This window comes from Diuraphis noxia, unplaced genomic scaffold (assembly GCF_037042655.1).
Source record: "Diuraphis noxia isolate RWA-SAM2 unplaced genomic scaffold, SU_Dnox_SAM2 contig0003, whole genome shotgun sequence".
Lineage (NCBI taxonomy): Eukaryota > Metazoa > Arthropoda > Insecta > Hemiptera > Aphididae > Diuraphis > Diuraphis noxia.
This window is the reverse complement of record NW_028301713.1, coordinates 37,237,380-37,259,504: the sequence shown is the minus strand read 5'-3', so window position 1 is coordinate 37,259,504 and position 22,125 is coordinate 37,237,380. Positions and strand designations below refer to the sequence as shown.

The 22,125-nt window shown below is 27.9% G+C and overlaps 1 protein-coding gene and 1 pseudogene across 1 annotated transcript; both read left to right on the top strand.

Annotated features, from left to right (window-relative positions):
• Window positions 1-9,724, top strand: part of LOC107165335 (uncharacterized) — a 32,093-nt pseudogene extending 22,369 nt beyond the window's left edge.
• Window positions 9,725-16,588: 6,864 nt separating this feature from the next.
• LOC107165346 (E3 ubiquitin-protein ligase RING2-like) lies at window positions 16,589-19,639 on the top strand. The gene is made up of 4 exons (XM_015513531.2): window positions 16,589-17,164; window positions 17,276-17,495; window positions 17,595-18,184; window positions 19,086-19,639. Exons 2-4 carry the CDS (start codon window positions 17,299-17,301, stop codon window positions 19,295-19,297), a joined length of 999 nt encoding a protein of 332 aa, XP_015369017.2. The 5' UTR covers window positions 16,589-17,164; window positions 17,276-17,298; the 3' UTR covers window positions 19,298-19,639.
• Window positions 19,640-22,125: the final 2,486 nt, after the last annotated feature.

The following is a 22,125-nucleotide window of genomic DNA, read 5'->3' as shown; positions in this document are numbered from 1 at the left end:
AATTACAGATTCCAAGCTATAAGATGAATGAATTGATTTTACAATGACGTGTTATTGTTTTTTTTATTTCATAGAGTAACTTACTGTGACATCGCTTTTTGCCTTTTGGAGCAGTAAAAATGCTTAGATTATCAACAATATTTTTGTCAAAATATAAAACTTTTTCAGCACTTTTCTCAATAATCTAGAAAAAAAAATGGAAATACATTATAGTTTGTAAAGATAGTATATTTCTATCTTAGTTCATGAATCTTACGTAATTTATTAATGTTTAGACTTTTTTTTTATAATATTATTGATCGAATCTCGCATAATATTATCACAGAATAAAAATCAGAATGGAAACTCTGGCTATCCGAATTTTAATCCACCATATTGAAAGGGCTCAACAGTTTCCCCAGATAGTAAAACATTTTTTTTTTTTATGATTTCAGAACTATTTGGCTACACTGTTAATCAACATTTTTTGTCATCAAGCAAAAAATATGTATTGTACATATATTTTTTTTTTTTTAGATAAAAAAATTAACGTTTTTTAGTGTTTTTTAATTTTTTAGTTTTTAGCCTACAGCACTGGACGAGGAAGGTCGTATTTTATTGACCAACTTCAACTGTTTTATCTCATTTGTAGTATTTCATTTGTTTTTTTTTTCATTTTTCTTATTTGATATTTCATTAAATCATAATTATTATTAGCTAATTAACTGTCAAAAATTAAAACAAAAATACTGTTCAACATTATTTTAATGTATATCAGGAAAAGATAATAGTTAAAAAAAATTATACCTACCTTGATAATTATTTTTTACAGTTTGTTGTATTATTAATATTAATATTTTTGTATTTGTATTTATAACTACTATACTTAATACTGTAATAATTAGTCTTAATATGCTTTTTTATTTTTATTACATTAATAAATTGGCAATTTATGGAAATATGAAATTTTGTTTATTGTTTATATTCAAGTATATCCAAAACATCCAAAATAGGTACATAATTACTTATAAATTTTTAATAACATAAAAAATAAAGATAATTGACATCAGTACTTTAGTGTTTCAATCCCTAAATTTATATTTCATTCTAGACATTACAGAAAATCAGGAAATATAATAATTGATATATTTTTTGTTAGCAAAATTAATTTTATTTTTATACGAGAACTGTTTATTTATGAATACTTTTAATGCACTTCCTATGAGTTTAGATTATTTTAAATATATTTAAAATTACAATATTATTTTTTAAATTTCTTGTTATATTAAATTATCTTGATTCTATCAATATCCTTTTTAATATCCCTGAAATCCTAAATTAAAATTTAAAATTAACATTATTGTACTTATTATTTCTTTCATCCATAAGGCTGATTTCCTCGTTTGAAGTTTTGTAAATTATTTATTTTAATATTGTAATTTTTAATTTTTGATCTTATTGGTCTTGCTAAAAGCTCTAATAAAGAAAAAAACAGAATTTTCTTTCATTAAATCCCTATCATACAATAAATAACGTAATTAAGGATCATGTAAATTTTACAAGTAAAAACTAACTTGATAACTAAAGATTCAAAAAAATATTGTAGACTGAAATATTTATTGTATTGGAGACATTTAATATTAAATTTTAAGTCAACACTGATGAGCCCTTTCAAAATGTCTGACCATATTTTTTTTTGGATAGCCATAAGAGCTGTGTATTCCCTTATACGTACTGTGGTATATGTTTTATGGTTACTTCTTACTTATTATTGAAAATTGGCAGGGCAAAATCTATAAGAGATCTTGTAGGCAAGTAGCTCTGGGTAATAGTACCTGTTGATAAAAATAATTTGATAAAAATTCCACGGGGCCCCAATTTGTCCGATAGACTTCAAAATATCACCAAATAATTGTGAATGAATTGCAAATCGAGTTTCTATAATTACAAATCATCAAGTTTTGAGTAAACTCAAGTTCAAAATTGGGTGACCGCCCTACCCCCCCCCCCTCACCACCACTTTATTCGATCGACTCCAAAATACCATCAAATAATTGCAAATCGAGTGTCCCTAATTGAAAATCATTTTTTTTTTCATTTTTAGGCAGGCCCCATATGTCCAATGTAACCATAGAGTTTTTTTTTAATCAAACGAGGACCCAAGTGACTTGCTTATTATGCTAATTTATTTTAATTTTATCATTAGTTGTTTTTTTTTATATATCATAATATAATTAGTTTAGTAGTTTAGTACCAACCTAGTATGATTAGGTAAATTAATTAATTGCAAAAAAATGATCATATTATATTTTTTGTTATAACATTTAGTATTTTTTTTATGTGAAATACTGAAATGTTATGTAAAATAATTGTTATATTATTCTTCCTGAATATATATAAGAAGGTGCGGGTTCACCCTTGTTTTTCAGCGTTGATTGACGAAATAATTTTTTATTTGTTATGACCATATCGATAAGATATTACTTCATGAAGTATATCACTAAAACATCAATACATACATTTTAGGATTATATAGTATATATTTTATATAGAAGTTTTTCGTATGCCTTATTAGCCACATTCCTTTTACATCCATGTTATAACTTATAAATAAATAAATAATAACATAATTATTTAGTCTATAATTTTGTTTTAAGAATTTTTTTACTTGCGTTTTTGTATTCACTATTAGCTTTGTAGGACATTATAAAACCTTAAATTAACTTTTATCAACAAATACATCTGTTTCGATGAAGATGTGTTGACATAAATTCTTAGTTCATCGTGAAGAATTTTCATCACATTCCAGGCACATGTTCATCTTAACGTCTTAATATTTTTGGAGAATCGTCTCTAGAATCTTAATTTTTTCTTTCAGTCTTACAATAATTGTTGGACAAGATACAATTCTAATTCCATTCTTACAGATAGTATTCTTACATTATATGTGTTCATAAGTATATTTTAAAAGATTCGTCACTATAGAAAGTATAATATTACAAGTACAGTCTATGATATTAACACCTATAACTCCTGTGTTTTCTTTAAAATGGTTTGTGGTTATATTGGATCTATGGGGACTGCCTGAAAAATTCGTAAAAAATATAAAAATAATTTGCGATTAGAGAAACTCGATTTAAAATAATTTGAAATTAATTTTCAATTATTTGGCGGTATTTTAAAGTCGATCGGACAAAGTGGGGGAGGGGGGGGCAACTTCATGCACATCCATACATCGCACATCTATTTTTTAAAAGCCGTGAGCTGCATACGAAAATGACAAGAATCACAAGTTGGCCAGCCCTGATATATACTAATCCGTGAAATAACCTACCAGCTACCTAATTTTAATTAATTGTTTTTAAGAACAACATTTATTGATCAACAAGTTCTGTTTTTTTTTTAACATTTGAAACAATTTACCGAAGAGTGCAGACGAACTACTTTTTTTATATTCATAGTAGGTACCTACCTACCTACTTTGTATTTTAAATCTAATATAGTATTATAACTCTATTATTTCCTTTAATAGATAATTTTCAGGTTATACCATGGTTAAAGTATATTTTTTACCATGGAACATAATATTTTGATAAAAAGACCTTATAGCCTATTTTTTGTTTAAAGGACTTATTTATTTTAATTTTTATACAATAATAAGTTTACGAACTTCACACTTGGATGAATTTATTATGTACCTAAATATTGCTTTTTTAAAAGCTTATAAAATGGTAAATTCAAGATAATGGCCAATATTCATCGTCCTACAGCTAAAACACATCAGAGTAAATTAATAGGCTATGTTAAATTGTTAGCGGTGGAAATGGTGAAATGAACTCTTGACATGTACAATTTAAAGTATATTTCTATGTAAAGATCATATTAATAATAGATAATGTACATCATACATAAAATAAAAATAAAAAACATTAACCATACATTAATAATTTAAATATTGTAGATATTGATTTTTATTTTTATTATTTATATCCATACTGTTAACCTATCCGGCCACGGAGAGAGCGCTACTCTTTGGCGCGTCCAAATCAACGAGCTCTGGTTTCGTGCCCATTTTTCTCTCATTCTACTACCTAATTACCGTGCAAAACAGCCCCACTTGCAACGCGGTGACGGCGGCAATAACCGTGACGGTGGCCAGCAATACGTGAGGTTTGGTGGTAGGAATGCATGAGAATGGACGAGATTTGGCGCAGCCCAATAGTGGTCTCTCGGTGGCCGAAGTATAATATTGATTTTATATAGTTCATTCTATCTCTTATATTAATGTAGTGTAATGTATTGTTTTAATATTGTATTGCTTAATTCAAGCCAAAACATTGTTGGATTTGTTTTACTATTAACATGGTGATGATAATAAAAGTTACAGAGATTGGGTGTCACCATTTAAATGTCGTGGTTCTTCACAATGGGTAATTTTTCATAGTATTTTATGTTCATATTAGTTGTTTTACACATAATATCTTACAGTTTATCCTCTACTTACAATATTTGAATATCAATTATATTATGTAATCTATTTTAGTTTTGATTTTTGAATTATCTATAGGTATAATTTATTTAATAATCTCTAATATATATGATATAAACAAAGTAATAAAAATTTTAAGTAGGTGCTACTGCAGTTTATTACCTACTTATTTTATTGAAGTAATTTTGTATTTTACAATAAGATTGATCTCTTCGATTAGTTAGCTAAACCTTTTGTAGAACAACTAGATCAAATATTAAAAATAAAATAGTATTTAAATGATATAGCTTAATTAGTTTGTAAAATCAAAATTCATTTATGAATATTATAATTAACTATACTTTTTCCCTCTGATTAACCACCGTTAGAGGAGGCTCTGTGTAAAAAATACTACTCCTAACTAATTTAAAAGGTCTGAATATTAGTTACCTAAATCTTTAGGAAGGCCACAGCAACTCCACTCTGAGAGTTCGGTTGCTGACTTGAACCTATGATATGAAATTACAATTGTTGACATTTTAGTAATACTTATTTGATATGAAATAATATTTTATCATAATATAAATATATGTTGTAATATAATAAGTAGTTTAGTTATTTTAAGCTGTGGGTGAACTATTGCCTATTTATTGTTTACCTATAGAACTCTTGTATGGGACACCCTTATTGGAAGATTTGTATTGGGCCTGTAAAAATATTTAGAAGAAGGTATCGAAATCGATATGGAGAAACTGATTCTTAATGCCATTAATACCTCTCCGTCAATTTTTAGGCAACATAGTTAACTTGGAAGTAACCTTTTTGTCAATTGTGCAAAGATTTACTTCACAACTACGCTTAATAAGAATCACCATGCCTTCAATTTTGTAAACAATTTGTACCAAACTTATGTTTATGGTGGTGTAATTAAATAATTATAAATTCTACTTCTATTGGTTTTAGGTTGGAACCTGTCAACAGTTCGATAAGCACTGTCTAATTTAATCAGATGCTTATCCAAAAATTATTAGTTGTGCTGCACTTTTATTTTGTCGATCATTGCCACCAACATTGGGAATTTATTATTTGACAATTCATGTTTACAAAAAACATTGTTGGTTAGTCATATACAATTTATGAATATTCAAGTGTTTATTCATAATTTAGATGGTTTTTTTTCAGGTTGGGTTGATGTACATAGTACATTACAGTTAAATAAGTAATAAGAATATATCAAACATAACAGAGTGTTATAAAAAGAAGAAAGCATAAATCCATTTACTTTCTTGAAATTGATACTGAACAAAATAATTAAAACCTATATACCATAATACAATACTTATTGACATCACTTGAAACCTATAATATCCTAATATTGTGTACCAGTATATTTACATATTATAAATAAAAGATGGACAATCAAGTATTTCTATGATATACAGTAAATATTAAGTTCGTCACTGTAATGGATATATTAATTTTGAATTCAAAGATAAATCATTGCATACAAAAAATTATTCTGAGCTAAGACTGTCTGTCACTGTCTATTACTAAGTACAGTAAATTGTGGATAAGACGAAAACCCAGTTAATATGAAAAATTTCTTAGGACCGGATTCATATACATAATGAATGTGAACCCTCTTTCCAGTCCAAACTCTGTTGAGATGAAAAAAATGGACAATTCTAAGCAATTCCGTCTTAGTGAGATCTTACTGTATACTTATTTAATAATTGAGCTATTAAAGCAATTTTTTTTTTTACATTAAGTAAATAGAATATATTATACATATTTTTATTTTTTTTGTAGAGTAAACGTATACGTATCTCAAAATATTATAGGAGCCATTTCGTTTTTAATACAAAAACAAGTTTTACAAGAAAAACTCCCATGCCCTATAAAACAGTCAAATTTTGTAAATTTTTTTTTTCATTTAAAATTACATCTTTAAGGTTGAGTCAAAGCGTTATTTTCTATATAATAATAACTAGGGCTCAGAATTCTATTACCTACAAATCCTTTAAAATGATTTTTAAAAGTTTGAATAAATCTAAAAATAATAAAAAATTCCTTTAAAAAAATGACCCAAAATTGACATAATAATATAATGAAATTTAATAAAATGAAAAATGTAAAAAAATTACGATTAATAATATCATATTTATTTTTAAGCATCTTAAAACACTTTTTATACATTTTAATGTATATTTTATGTATGAAAACAATTTCAATATTGTTGAAAAATAATACAAAAATAGTAAAATAATAATATTAAAATTAAAATTCTCTTTTGTGGTTAGTCGACCATTAAGACCATCCCGTTACACATCCAATTCTCCAGCCTTCTCTATCCAAAGATTCTGCTTTACAATCCGGTCCTCTATTCAGTCGTGCTACCACGTCTTTTTTTTTATCATATCTTCCCATCTTAATCAAGGTCTCCTTAGTAGGGGTGACGATAATACCGGTAAACCGATTTGAGGTCGATATACTGGTATACCGTATACCGTTATACCGTCTATTTTTTTAAAACAATATACCGAGAATATCGAAAAATCGAATATACCGAAATTGGTCATTTAATATTTTAATCTATTTTTAAACTGAACAAAATTTCCAGAGGGAAATTACTACGTGCCTAACACTAATATACTAAATAATAAATATATCTCAAATACCGATACGGGTCGGACCGTCGTGGTCAGGTCCGTATTGTTTTGTTCTTATCGTTGTCGCGTGTTGTTGTCGTATTAATATTTAATGCTTAATAGTCTTAATTCTCAAGTGGTTTGTGGCGTTTGTGCAGTGTTACGGCAGAAAACATTGTATTAATTTTCGTATTTGGATTTAAAAGTGTTTAGATTTAGGTAAAACAATAGGTAAACAATCTCCAATTTGGAACTTTTCAATAAAACTGGTAAAAATACTAGCAAATTTGATTGTGAAGCGAAAGGTGGAAACACAAGTCACATGAATGTAGTCACTTCAGAGTTAGACATCCAAAGCTTTACTTAAAGTTTTGCTATCAAAAAGCATTAAACAAAAATAGGTCACACACACATATATACAGGGTGTCCCGTGAAGATTTACTCATTGCCATATCTCTCGAAATAATGGCAGTATCGAAATTCTGGTTTGGTAATAAAACTCACGGGGATAAGAACTATAATTGTTTCATTTTTTAATGTCTTGGTAAAAAAGTTAAAAAATATATTATTATATTTAATTATTTCCAAAAAAAGTAAAGATAGCCATTTTCTAGAGTTTATTTTTCTGAAAATATTGACGTTTCAAAATTTTATTTTCGTTAATTTCCTAATTTTTAATATTTTTTTTAGTTTCGAGAAAAATTGGGAATTATTTAACAACATAATGTTAACAAACATGTGACCCGCCGCGCCGCGCGCATTCCCATACGACCAGCCGAATACTCTCCGTGTTCCTAATAGTTATAAATTTATAATCATATTTTATTTCATCAAACCTAGAATAACTATCAAAAATCAGGGAAGTAATGGAAATAAAATTTTGAAACATCAATGTTTTCAGAAAAATAAACACTACAAAATGGCTATCTTTAAATATTTTGTAATTATATTACAAGTTATAATAACATGTAATCATTAATTATTAATGTTAGACAAGATTTAATTTTCTGTTTGATATAGCAAATGTTTGCAATATAATTTCCCCCTCTATTTTATTGATAAGATCACTCTCAAAATGCTAAGCGTAGATAGCTTGGTAAATCTTTCTATCTTTCTTGGCCCATATTGGTGCGTAACCAGTTTTTCAATCTACGCATAGCTGAGAAGGAGCGTTCACACATTGACGAAGAAATTGGAATTGTTATTCACAATAGCTTACAGACATTTGGAAACGAACTTTTATAACATTGATTTTTCATGCCTTTATATATAAAGCTGGCTGGTAGACTATTCATTAAAACCATCATTTCTGCTGATAAACTAACTGTTGATATTTTCAAAATATCCTGATATACATAAACAGATTTATATAATAATATTTCAAAAGATATGACTATGTAATAAATATTTTAAATAGTTTATGCGGTGCTAATTTTAAACCTGGGAGTGCTAAGCACCCCCAAGCACCCCCCTATGTGCGCCAATGCTCACTCACTTACATCACATACTTTTTAAAAAGGCATAATGAAAAAAATTTAAGTGTCTTATTCTTAAATAAATTATTTTATAATACATTTTTATGTTCTAGGAATAAATCACTATTAATCCAACAGAGTAAACTGGGAAACAAGTTTAAGAAATATGATAAAAAGACATCAACAAGGTACCTACACAAATAGTATTGCTTACTGGATTGCTACTGACTTGTAGCCATACAATGTTGTGCCATTTTAAGTACATGATGGCTGTGTTGTATCATGGTTATACAGTTCCTAGTAGACAAGTTTTTGCTGATACTAAAACCCCGGCTATACTGATGTGAAAATGTGAATAGCGAATGAACTTCAGACTTTACAGCGTGTAGTCTTAACGTTTGATTGTTGGACTATACATATATTGCACCCTTATATTGCAATTACTGCTCATGGGGTTAATGAAAATTGGGAGTTAAAAACATTTTGCCTAACTTGTACAAGCTTGGACATATAACATATAGCAAATAATGTAAAGGAAATGGTACTTTATGTTCTTGAAGATTGGAAAATTCTACTTTCAAAAATTTCAGGTAGGTATCACAACTGAGAATGGTACTAGCATGATTAAAGCGGTACAACTCTGGGACTTTTTCTATGTTAGCAGCTTTGGGCACACTTTGAATAATGGTGTTTCAGATGCACTAAAATTAAAACCAGTGAATTCCATAATAAATAAAGTGACAAAAATTTGAGCAATATTCCATTATAGTTTAAATAAGCGCCGGTTGCTTAAAATAGCTTAAGAAAATCGTCAACTTTGAATTAAAGTAATGCTAGGTGCTTACGAGACTCAATGGTGGTCTTACTTGCTAGCACTTATGTTTATAAAAGACCATCATATACCTCTTCGTGATGTTTTATATTAAATTAGATCAAATTCCAAGGCTCTACTATTGCTTCCATATAATGATGAACATGAACTTTTAAATTTAATATGTACAATTTTAAAGCCTCTTCAACAACTTGGTGAACATATGTCAGCTAAAAAGGTAGTAACTGCATCAGGACTTATGCCTGTATATTCTCGCTTGGAAAATAATTTACTACGCTCAGATTCTACTCCATTCGCTTGTAGCTCAAGAAGCTACATGTAGTGTAGACCTTTTTTCTATAAACACAGAATGTCGCATCTCGTCTATTGACTTTGGTACTATAAGTTCTAACTTCGAGAATGTGGCAGAAATAATTGATGAAAAAACTCGAAACAATTTACATTCAGTATCAATGATATTTGAACATATTTATTTTCATATTAAGAAAGATATTCGGTACTTGTTTGTTATCGCCCCGCCAGTACACCGTATAACATTTATCTCCCCGCCACTCTTGTTTGTTATCGCCCGGCCATAAATAAAATATATTATAATACAATACAAAAATGTAAAAAAAATGTAAAAAAAATGTATTATTATTATAGATTTACAAAGGAGGCCATTTAAAATTAAAAAATGTATTACAATTATAAATTTAAAAAAAAAATAATATAAATAATAATACTGAATACAGAACTCAGAAATAACTTTTTATTATTACATTTTATTAAGCCAGCAACGTACTAATATAATATTATTATTTATTTAATATTATATTAGTATGATATAAAATGTCTCGCAAAGTGTAGTTATTTCCTAAAATATTTCCCAAAATAGATCATCTATCATGAGCTAAACACGATAACTATATGCGGGCCGATAACAAATAAGAATGGCGGGGAGATAAATGTTATACGGTGTACTGGCGGGGCGATAACAAACAAGTACCAGAAATTCTTATTCCACTTACAAAGCGATACAACTACTCCTCTCAAAAATTAAAATTACAAGCTATGACTATGTTGGATCCTAGATATAAATCCAGATTTATTGAATCTCAACAAAATGTTGTAAATCATATAAAACTAGAAATGGACACTATTGGACACCAAGAATGTAAAAAAACTTAAGTTGTAAAAAAATACGATTAACTTTAATTCTTATAAAAATGTAAACACTTAATTTGGATAATGTTGACATTAGTGATATGTTATTATTTTATGCATTCATATTCACTTAATCTATTATACCTATTATGTATATTGTCTTTTATAGGTTTGTCAGTGTTTTTACTTTTTATCAACGGAAGTTCCAACAATCAATGGTAGCCCACATTTTGATCTAAACTCACTCGAATTCAATAAACATCTGAACATGAATCTTATAAGTTTAGATTCAGGCACTTTAAAGTGGGTACTGTCATACGCTTTTTTGAAGTAAATGAAAAGGACGTGTATTTCTTTGAAGAACTCGCATACTTTTTGGAATAATTATCTGAGGATGAATATCTGATCTATCGTTGATCTTCCTGATCTAAATCCTCCCTGATAAATACCTTACATTTCTTCTGCTTTACTTTTTAGAGTTGATAGGATGCAGTTTGAAAGAACCTTGAATGTTAAATTTATATAAGTTATTCCTCTATAGTTGTCACAGTCCTGTTTGTTTCCTTTCTTGAGTATTGGAAATATCAACGCTGTTCTCCATTATACAGGTAATTTTTCATTTGTCCAAATAGTAAGTCTCCGAAGTATTTACCCCAATTTTTGGCTATATCGTCGTCAGTTGTTATCTGAGATCTATCTTCGTGTCTTAGAAATATTTCTTTTTGTAGTTTCCTCTTAGATTATACAGGGTGATTATTTTATCAAACAACACTTATATGGTGTTTGTGTATAAATACCACCTAACATACATCTATAACACACAAACACCACCCAAAACCACCCAACTTTGGGAGGCTATATCTTGTAAACGGATTAACGAAAAATGAAAATTTAAACGTGAAAATTCATTGAAAAAATAGCCTTTTTTGTTTATGAAATTTTAAGTATAGGTCATTTGAAAATCAAAAGTTGATAATGGTTAACCTGATAAATATAAGGGTGAAAATATTTAAAAAAATATATAGTTCTAGAACAAGATGGTTCTAAAATTTTGAAAAAAAAAAATTGTAAAAAGTCAATAGTTTTTGAAATAATGAGTGTTGTTTGATAAAAGAATCACCCTGTATATACGACTGTACATATATCTAGTCCTATATGCATTATAATAATTATAAGAGAATTATTCTGTTCGGTGTTGTTTATTATATTTTTTCTTTTCACATCTTATGATATTGCTTGCTTCCCTCTGTCGAATTCTAAAACTTGTGAACATGCCTTAATTGTTTGTATCATTCAGCCACTGTTGCCTTGCTAGATTTCTTTTGTGTATTGCAATCTCACGCAGATCTAAAATTAAATGACATTAAAATTACCTTGAAAAATAAGTGTATCAGTGTATGCTTAATATTTTTAAATTTAACAAGCAGTGATTACCAAAAAGCAAATGTTTATATTGAGAAGCTATTTTCTATGTCTACTGATGTAATTGGTAAAATTGTTTGAATACACAATTGCTTTATCATAAAAACCAATCGTGTATTGCGTTTATACTACATTATTGTGAATATGAGTACTCTGTAAACACGGCAAAGTAAAAGTTGGCTACAATTTTCTGCCACCGACAAGTTATATTTTAGTAGGATATATGTTTTTAGCAAAATCTGAATGCCCCGTACAGTAACCTATCCCACTAAATATAAAAAGTAAGAAGTAAACTAAAAGTTTTGGGGTATCTATCTCCTTCATCCTGCTTCATTACACCACTGTTACTATTAGGTAGGTACCTAAATAAAATATAAAACCATCCCTTGACGTAACTCTACAGATGGAATAGCAACAAAGAAGATCTATTTCCAAATTCCCCATAATCCCGTCTATTGAAACCATTTTTAATACGACAAAAGCAGGTAATCTTGAACAATCTAATCTAACACCTCAAATTACCCGGGATAGTCGAATTGCACTTATTACCTACAAACAAATGGTCGAATTGCACTTGGGTTTAAAAAAGGTAATGGTCGAACTGTACTCGGGTAAAAAACAGGTAGTGGTCGAACTGAACTTGGGCTCAAAAAGTATTACAATAAAATTATCATGCATTTAAAGCGGTTAGGGCTAACACTCATTTTTCTTCCCACTTACAGGCTTAGGACTGACAATGATTTTAATCATTGGTGGTTAAATATGATTGTTTTAAACTTCAAATTATGTTAATTATATATATTTACATTATAATTATTATATTATACATCATATTATATTATATTATACTATACATATTATTATTATTATCAAACATTTTTTTTTTAATCGTCAAATTTAATTATTGTCATTACTTATTATAAATATTTTTTTTGTCATTTCGATCATTTTTTGTAGTAATGACTAACTGCATTCAAAAATTCTAGCCTGGTAATACGCTTTTGAGTATATAAGTCAATATACTTTTTAATATTTTTTTTTTCTAGTATCGTGTTGTTGATGGTCTTGTGTCAGTATTCTGTATTAAAATGTAGGTGTCGATTTGTAATTGTGTTAAAACATCAATGAAAACAAATATATTTGGATGTGGTGATGAAAATGATTTATTGAACTTCGCGTGGAAAGCCTCATATTTGAGCTTAAAATATAATAATTATAGGAAAATGAGTGTTAACTAAATGTTTAACCCCTTCAAATGCATAATAATTTTATTGAAATACTTTTGAGACCAAGTGCAGTTCAGCCATTACCTTTTTTAAATCCAAGTGCAATTCGACTAAAATAAGTGCAAATCGACCATACCCAAATTACCAACTACCGAATACGTTTTCCAAATAAATCAGAACAACAAAAAAAAACAAAATAACCTTATATTAAATGCCTTAGTCGTAAAAATGACCCACTATGGTTAATACTCTCAGTATTCACGATGTTAATTCAAAAAATAAGTTCCCGATTCAACTCTTTCTCTCAAGTAGAAAATAGTAATCCAGTTTATTCTAAAATTTAGAATCTAAATCATTTACTAGTTTGCACAAATTTTATCATACTGACGGAACCACTGACGCTGGCTCTTGTCAACTCATGTACAACACAACATCTTAAATCCTTACGAAAAACACAACTATTTAAGCAACAAATATGTATCCTAATGTTAACAACTCATCAATCATAGAATTAGTATATTACCCGTTTACAGATACATAGTTGTTACTGATTTGTATGACAATAATAATAATAATAATAATATTTTATAAACTAACGAAATAACTTACAACACAGAGTAAAGACAGAATGAAAGACTGCCTATGAATGTGAACGCGTTTACGTTGTCTCCTTGTCTATCATTGGCGCCGAAATCCTAAAAATCTAGTAGGGCGAAAAATATTTCAAGAGGCCCAACATCTTAATATCGGAAAAAATGGCATACCGTGGAGAGGAAAATGGTCAATATGAAGCGGCCCCTATCTTAAATTTTCAAATATGTCGGGCCATGGCCCGACCTTAACATAGGGTTCGGCGCCACTGTTGTCTATTATTTGTTAAAACTTATAAAACAAGGGAACAGTTCAATATTATGTTATTCAAAAAAAACTGTATGGTTTTTTTATGAAAATGAAACATTTTAATGTTTATGTTACAACTAATATCTATTCTTTAGTAATTAGTAATATTATACAAATAATAAGGCATATATCAGGTGCCTATATTGGCTATATTATTATTTTAAACAAAAAATACAATCTATATCTTTAAATTTAAGCTGTTCTACTAGAATAGTTCAAATAAGCTAGAGTTTAGAATTCCTAAACTGAATAATAATAGTTTTAATAGCATTATTGATTTGGGTGATTGAGAGAGAAGATATGAATCACATCATACGGAAATCTGAATTTACGTTGTTTCAAATATAAATATTATAATTTAATAGACTGAAAGATCATATTATTATTTATTATAGCTGTGATACTTTTATTTTTTCAATCTGTTACTGTTTATTTTGTGTTCAAATATAGTGCATAAAAATAAATTTGAAATTATTGTTATATATACTAAACACTTTAAGTTTAGGAATCTGGAAATTCTTTACAATTTGTGTGCACCCAAAAATATTGTCCTATTTATGCAAACCAATTCCTGCATTGGCTACATCCTGCTATAGATTAAAAAACAGAGTAGTTACCCTGTGTTTACTGTTATTTAGTAAATTTATGATATAATATTATTATGACTTTTGTTATATAACTAACTGCGTTTGTTGTATTAGCATGGTTTAGCATGAGATATGGACATATGGTATAGCATATGATGTAATGTATATGTATTATGGCCTACATGACTGCGGAAGCTATAAAATGCTGGTCAGAAAAAGGTAAAAACCTTACCGACATAAGTGATTTTGCGATCATTCACAGATTCGACATGGCCATCAGGAGTGTAGTTTTTAGCATCATGCTGAATCTTTCTTTATTATTTAAGTGTTCAGAAAATTGTAATACCAATTTATTTCATTTTATAGTAGATATATTCTAGTGTTCTTATTTACACATTTTACACATTTACACACATTTACAATCCTCAAATCACTAACACTATAGTGGCGAATACATCAGTAGGTAGGTATAAAGATTATTTTATAATTTCATTGTCATAACTTATAACTGGGTCTGTGAACATAAAAGCTAAGAAACTACCAATTATATCTCTAAATATACAGTAAAAGCTATAAATAAGGTACAAGTTTTTATATTTATTAATAATTTTTACTTTAATTTTAAAATTTTAAAAATTTTAATTTTTTTAGAATAGATAATTTGGAACGACAGTGATACATCAAGTAAGCCAAATCAAATTCTATATTAGCAATACAAATATTTGAATTTAACCTAGTCCTTATTATTCTGAATTATGTTTTCCAGTATATCAGCCCATTCACTGTGTTAATAATTACAAACCTAAAATATCGATTTGATTGAAGCTATTGAACATATAAGTTTAGTGTAAAAACAACTAATAAAATATTTGATTACATTTAAAGATCCTGGAAAATATTTCAAAAAAACTTTATTTATTTCTTTTGTTGGTTCATACACTCAACAAATAATAACTGAATAATCATTTAGTAATCATAAAAACATTTTTAGTGGCTTTAAAATGTTAATAAAAAGATCAACTTTCAATGAAGAAAGATGTGTTAAACTTTACAGTTATGACAAAGATAATTTTGATCATATGAAATCAGAGGTTTTATTATGGAACAGTTAGCTGATGGTAATATTCAACTTAGCAATGCCATCGACATTTTAAATAAAAACTTGTCAGATTTATTCCCAAAAGTGTTTAAGGTTTTGAAAATACTAGTCACACTTCCAGACTTCCTATTCGCATTATGCAAAGCTAAAAGATCATTTTCTACACTCAAATCAGGGTTTTTTTTAAAAAAATCCTTTTTATAACAGTTTTCATATTTTACATTTCATTATTTATACGATATTACTTTAAAACAAATAAAAAATATTATATTATTTACATGATAATTTATGTTTACATTTTTTGTAATATAATTTTGAATCCCCTCTCCCCTAAGATAATTTCTAGTTGCGCTACTGAAACTAACTCAGAACATGCTATCATTTTTTTTGAAAAACACACCTCCACAGTGCACCGTACACCCAATATAACGTAACTTGGTCACACTCACAGTACTTACATTATCTCTTCTCTTCATTAAAAAGACAATTATCACTGATCGCAACCCATTGAACCACGATGTAGAGAACATCGTGCATTGAACTATTAAATAAAAATCCTAACCTAACATTATTATATAGTTCCATGACGGTATCCTTATTAATATTAAGAACCACTGGTCATTGATCGCTACATTATTTATTATTATTATTATTATTACTATTACTATTATTATTATTATTATTATAAGTTGGTCTCATTTACTCCATGCCCGTTTGACGGGCCAATGGGATCGACGACGTTCGCTTTATGTATAATGAGCATTTTGATAACAAAATGCTTATCTGAATAATTAAAAACCATTTAACCGCGGTGATGGTAAAAAGTTGAGACGATTTTATTGCGTCGCATGTATCATTGCAACTTACGACAATACATCGCGTGATCCTTCCGCAGTTTGTTCCGTTCGACACGACGCGTTCAGGTGTCTTATATTACATGCGTGCCATTTCGACGTGTTCCGTTCGTTCGTCGCGCATTCAGCGCCCAACGTTCGCGATTTGTGATAACTCATTGGTACTGATAACAATATTACGCCGCGTTAAAGCACCTGTTACTTTCTACTTCTAACTTCTAACCAACGTACCTAATACCACGAGCGACACGAGCTGCAACAACTGTTGCGTTAAGCGTTTTATGCGAACACGTTTTTGTTTTTCGGTCTGATCACTTACTTCGTTTGCGTTTTACCGTCGATTTTCACGTTTAAAGTACCGACTGAAACCCGAAAGCGTTGTCGTTAGTTCGATTAGTGCAACAGGTCGACTGTCGACGTAATTAATGTTTTGAATAGTATCAACTGTCGGAGCCAAAGCATCCGTCACGCGTTACGTCGCATTTTCATTAACGCGTACAATCATCGTTCAGCAGCAGCAGCTATTAGGTGAGTATTGATTTTATAACATATAATTATGCGTCATATTATACTGAATGACACTTTTATGGTCGGCGTTGTTGATTGGTCATTGAATTTCGTTTATTTTACATGATGAAGATTGAATTTAATAATTTTCCGACATGGCTTCAAAAAACTCGAGCAACCACGATAGGGATGAATGGGAACTTACGCCGTACGAATTGCAGAGGAATGCTCATGAAGTTATTACAGACGATAGAGAAATAGCTGTACCGCGGGAGGCTCTTCACAATGAGCTGATGTGCCCAATTTGTTTGGACTTGTTGAACAAAACAATGGCAACAAAATGTCTTCATAGGTATGTGTCAATACATATATATATATATATATTACATTCATAATGAGTTTTAACAATATTTTTGTAACTAGTAATAAAAAATTAATTTGTTTTATTTAGATTCTGTTCTGTATGTATTGTGACTGCACTTCGTGCAGGTAATAAAAAATGTCCTACGTGTCGTAAAAGAATAGTATCCAAACGATGTCTACGACCTGACACAAATTTTGACATGGTCATATCTTTAATTTATCCAAATCGTGAAGAATTCAATGTGCATCAAAATAAAATTATGGAGAACTTAAATCAGAATCAAAACCAAGGTAATATGGTAAAGTCTATAACTGAAGGATTAAAAGTTCAAAAACAAAACCGTTCGTACAATACTAAAAATAAACGAAGCGCCCAGGAAACTAGAAGTACCTCATTAAATACTTCGACACCATCAACTTCAAGTCAAGTGGACAATAATGTGCTGGAATCAACAGTGCAAACAAATGGAATAAAAAAAAAGAAGATTGCAGGGCTCGCTGCAACTACTGTAACCTCCAATATCATTGAATGTGACGATGCGTTTAATGGTGTGTCATTAAATGATATGGAATTGGTGCTGAAACTTCATCCTAAGAAAATGCATGCTAACAATAAACTGGGAAAAGACTTGAACAAAACTGATCTACGTTATATAAAAGCACCACCTGCTGCTACTGGTATGGCTATTTAAATTAGATAATTTATGTTTAATGACCTAGGTATATTACAAAATATATTTTTATTGTAGCACTTAACACTTATATTTTTTGCAAATAATTTTATATAAAATTGACATTTTTTAGTATTTCAAATTTGATAGTTTTTACACATATACTCAGTCTTATATAAAATTAATATGTCAAATGATGGGCATCTGCGCATGGCAATGATGATGGGTGTAGCACTATACATAATATGTATTCCCTTAGTATTTAGGGTAATTTTATTAAAAATTTAGTAAAATAAATTAAATTATCCGTGTTAAGAAGACAGAGACTACACATGCAGTTATAATTTCCCCTTAGAGGCGGTAAAGCAATTTTCACCTGGTGCTGATCAAAAAGACTGGAAGTTGATGTAAACTAATCAATGGATGTAGTATAACCGAATGGAATAAAAATTTGTTTCTGCCAGAGGGTAATCAATCTTATTTGAGATAGAGTTTATAATACCCTTGGAACACAATAAATTAATAGATTTACAGTTAAGAAAATAAATGTTAAGAATTAATCATAAATTAAGATACATTGTCTCGGTTTTACAAATGCATGATGTAGCAAATTGTATTTTCTGGAGAATTAATTTTACTCTATCGTATTTATTATTTTATATTTAAAATATTGCCAAATTTATTAGTTAAAATATTATCTAACCTAGACGCATGTTTTGATTTTTATATATTTCAATGTTAAAAGTGAGTTATGATGAGCATTTTAAAATGTTCATATCCCCTAACTTGCTTCACAATTAAAATATATTAATAAACCTATACCATCAACTAGATAATATTCTTGTTTCTAAGAATAATTATAAAATGTTTAAAATTATAAGTTTAACTTTTTTTTTTTTTTTTATTAGTGGAACACTTGAGAAGTTATTTAACCATGCGGTTAAATTTAGACTATGGTAAAGAGCTTGGAAACGGTCATCAAGATGTTCTAATGTATATTTCACAAACTACTGATCAATATGTACTCCTCGATAACAATTTAACACTTCAAAATGTTCAAGAGAAATTTTGGAATGTCGAAAAAAAGAAACCAATGGATATTTTTTACTCTTATAATTAAAGTTTTATCTGCATTGTTTATAAACTTAAAATTATTTGTCATCAAAAATCTAAATATATAATAGTCTGTAGTGTTTTGGGGTGTTTTTTGGTAAATAATTTGTTATCCATTATCCATTTACAAGTGTTTCGTTTTTATTTTTTAACAATTAAAAAAAAAATGTAAGTTTTTAGTTTATCTCATGTAGTTGTGTGATAGTTTTTTAAATGTTAGTTTTTGACATTTTCTATGATTTGTTAAACACTAAGCAAAAGTATTTAGTTATTAGTATTTGCTTAGTTATTTAATATTTAGGATTAGGTACAGGTGTCAAATTTTGTTCTTAAAATAAATCTGTAATTAATGGTTTTTCTTAAGTTTAATGCATTATTATTTTGTTAATCAATAGTAGTAAATTTTTTACAAAGATATTGTATGAATAATTTGTTGAAAGTACTTATCAATATGTACCTATTCTAATATGTTAACAGTTAATTTTTGTTTGAAATTAAAGTATAATGTTTCGTAATTTGTTTATATGATATTATATAATTTACTAAATGTATTTCTATATTTAATTAATTTTAGTTCTTTATTTATAATAATCATATTATTTTGAAATGCTTTTACATTCATACATAATAAATTTCTTCTTCGTGAAGACCAAATTTTATTTTATTTATCTAATATTCTCTTTTTTACTAAAAATATAAGTAATTAGTATATAGTCATGATAAGTAAACTGCTTGAATCTCAAACCAAACACAAACAAATCCTTGTTTTTTAATTTAGTTTGAATTTCAAACTCAGTATGAAAAATGTATGAACCTAACTATTGAGATTCGTTTACTGTTTGTAAATTTAAATTGAAAATTTTCTTAGTCAAACATAATCTAAAATTAATTTTCTCCATTTTAAATTAATTAAAATGTAAGTATCATAATATTATTCAACTATTAACTATTATTTTTAAATTATTGCAATTATGCACGATAAAATAAAATGAGAAGTTGCATTCAAATTTTTTGTTCAATTAAAACTGTTAATAATTCGGTTCAGTTCACAATACTTTGACAATATTTGATTTAACAGCAAAAAATCAGGTTCGACCAATCACTAGTATATAGCCATATAGGTATTACCTTATCCAATAGAATTTGGTTATTATAAATAATACATTACTTAATGCTCAAACAAGTAACACTTAAGTAAAGTCATTATTAAAATATTTAAACATTAAATTCATTTATACATATTAAATAAGAATAGTTCGATTTGAAGGGGAACCGGAGTTAAAATAAGAACAGTTGAAAAAAATGTTTAATATTCTATTTAACTGTTTCATATCATGTAATTATGGTTTAATGTTTAATATCTTAGTAGAGGTAACAACATTATTGTAAAATATTAAAATAATTTTCTTTATATTGAATAGGTAGGTATTATCATTGATTATAATCAATAATATTATTTTCAATATAATAATCGTTAATTCAGTTAAATAGTAAATTAGTTTAATATACTCAACTTGTAATTTTTTTAATTTATTGCAATGTTAATTTTCTTAATACCTATTGTTGTTATAGTATGGTACAGTAATATTTTTATAATTATAAAACATTTTATTCAATATTGATTTTTATTCATATTTTCTAAAAACCTACATTATAACAATAGTAAAAAATATAAATTAAGAGGATGATACACAACCATTTTGTTGTCTCCATTTCACAAATGCATAGCAATTACGCTCAGCAGATCACGTTTAGCTCCGTTAGTTTAAAATCTAGAGTGAATTGACCTATTATAAAACTTGATGTTAAGAACATGATCTGTGTTTGCATGTGGGTTTTTTTGGATAGTTCAATTTTGTAGCAAACTAGCAAGAGGTCATGCGTAAATTAAAAATGCTTATAACTCATTCAAAAACTAAGTTATCGTAAAAAAACCACATTCAAACACCTATAATGTTCTTACCATCAAGTTTCAAAATAGGTCAATTTACTCTAATTTTTAAACTAACGGAATTAAAGTTGATCTGCTGAACGTAAATTTGCCATGTTACGCAGTTGTAAGACGGAAACAACAAAACAAATATGTGTTCCTCTTAAGAAATTAGATACTATTTTAAATGAAAAACTTATCTCTAAAATTTTGCGCTTAAATATTGCATTATGAATAAGAATTTATTCAATATCTATATAATATTACATATCCTTATAAATATATTTTATTTTACCTCACTTATTTTATATAGGCACATTAAAATTATTTTGATTTATGAACTATTATTAGATTTAGAATTAAATAATTTATAATCTGTGTTTTTTAATATCTACATTACCTACATTATTCAATGTTACATCGAATGCCAAAGCAGTTAAGGATTATTTTTTTTTCTTAATGAAAAAAATAAAACAGATAAATAAGATAACTATTAAATTTTATATATATAAAGCCATTTATATGGTTTGAAATAAAAAAGTAAATGTTTTTGAAGTATAATAATTATTACATAACTAAATAATATAATAATTATTTATTATATTTATAGGTAAGTTGATATCAATAAAACTCTGTTAAGTCTGAAAGTTAAAATTAATCTTACTTAACTAGATTATTTATATTTATATTTTAACTTATTAAAATATGTTTTACTGAAGAACAAAGGATGGCAGTGTTTGAGAGAAAAGTACTCGGGAAAATTTATGGAGCATACTTTGATGTTCTCACAAATGAATGGAGAAAATTACACAAAGATGAACAGCAATCCCTTTTTCAGCGACCGGATATACTGAAAGAGATAAAAAAGAAGGCTAGTTTGGGCAAGACATGCCTAAAGGAAACAT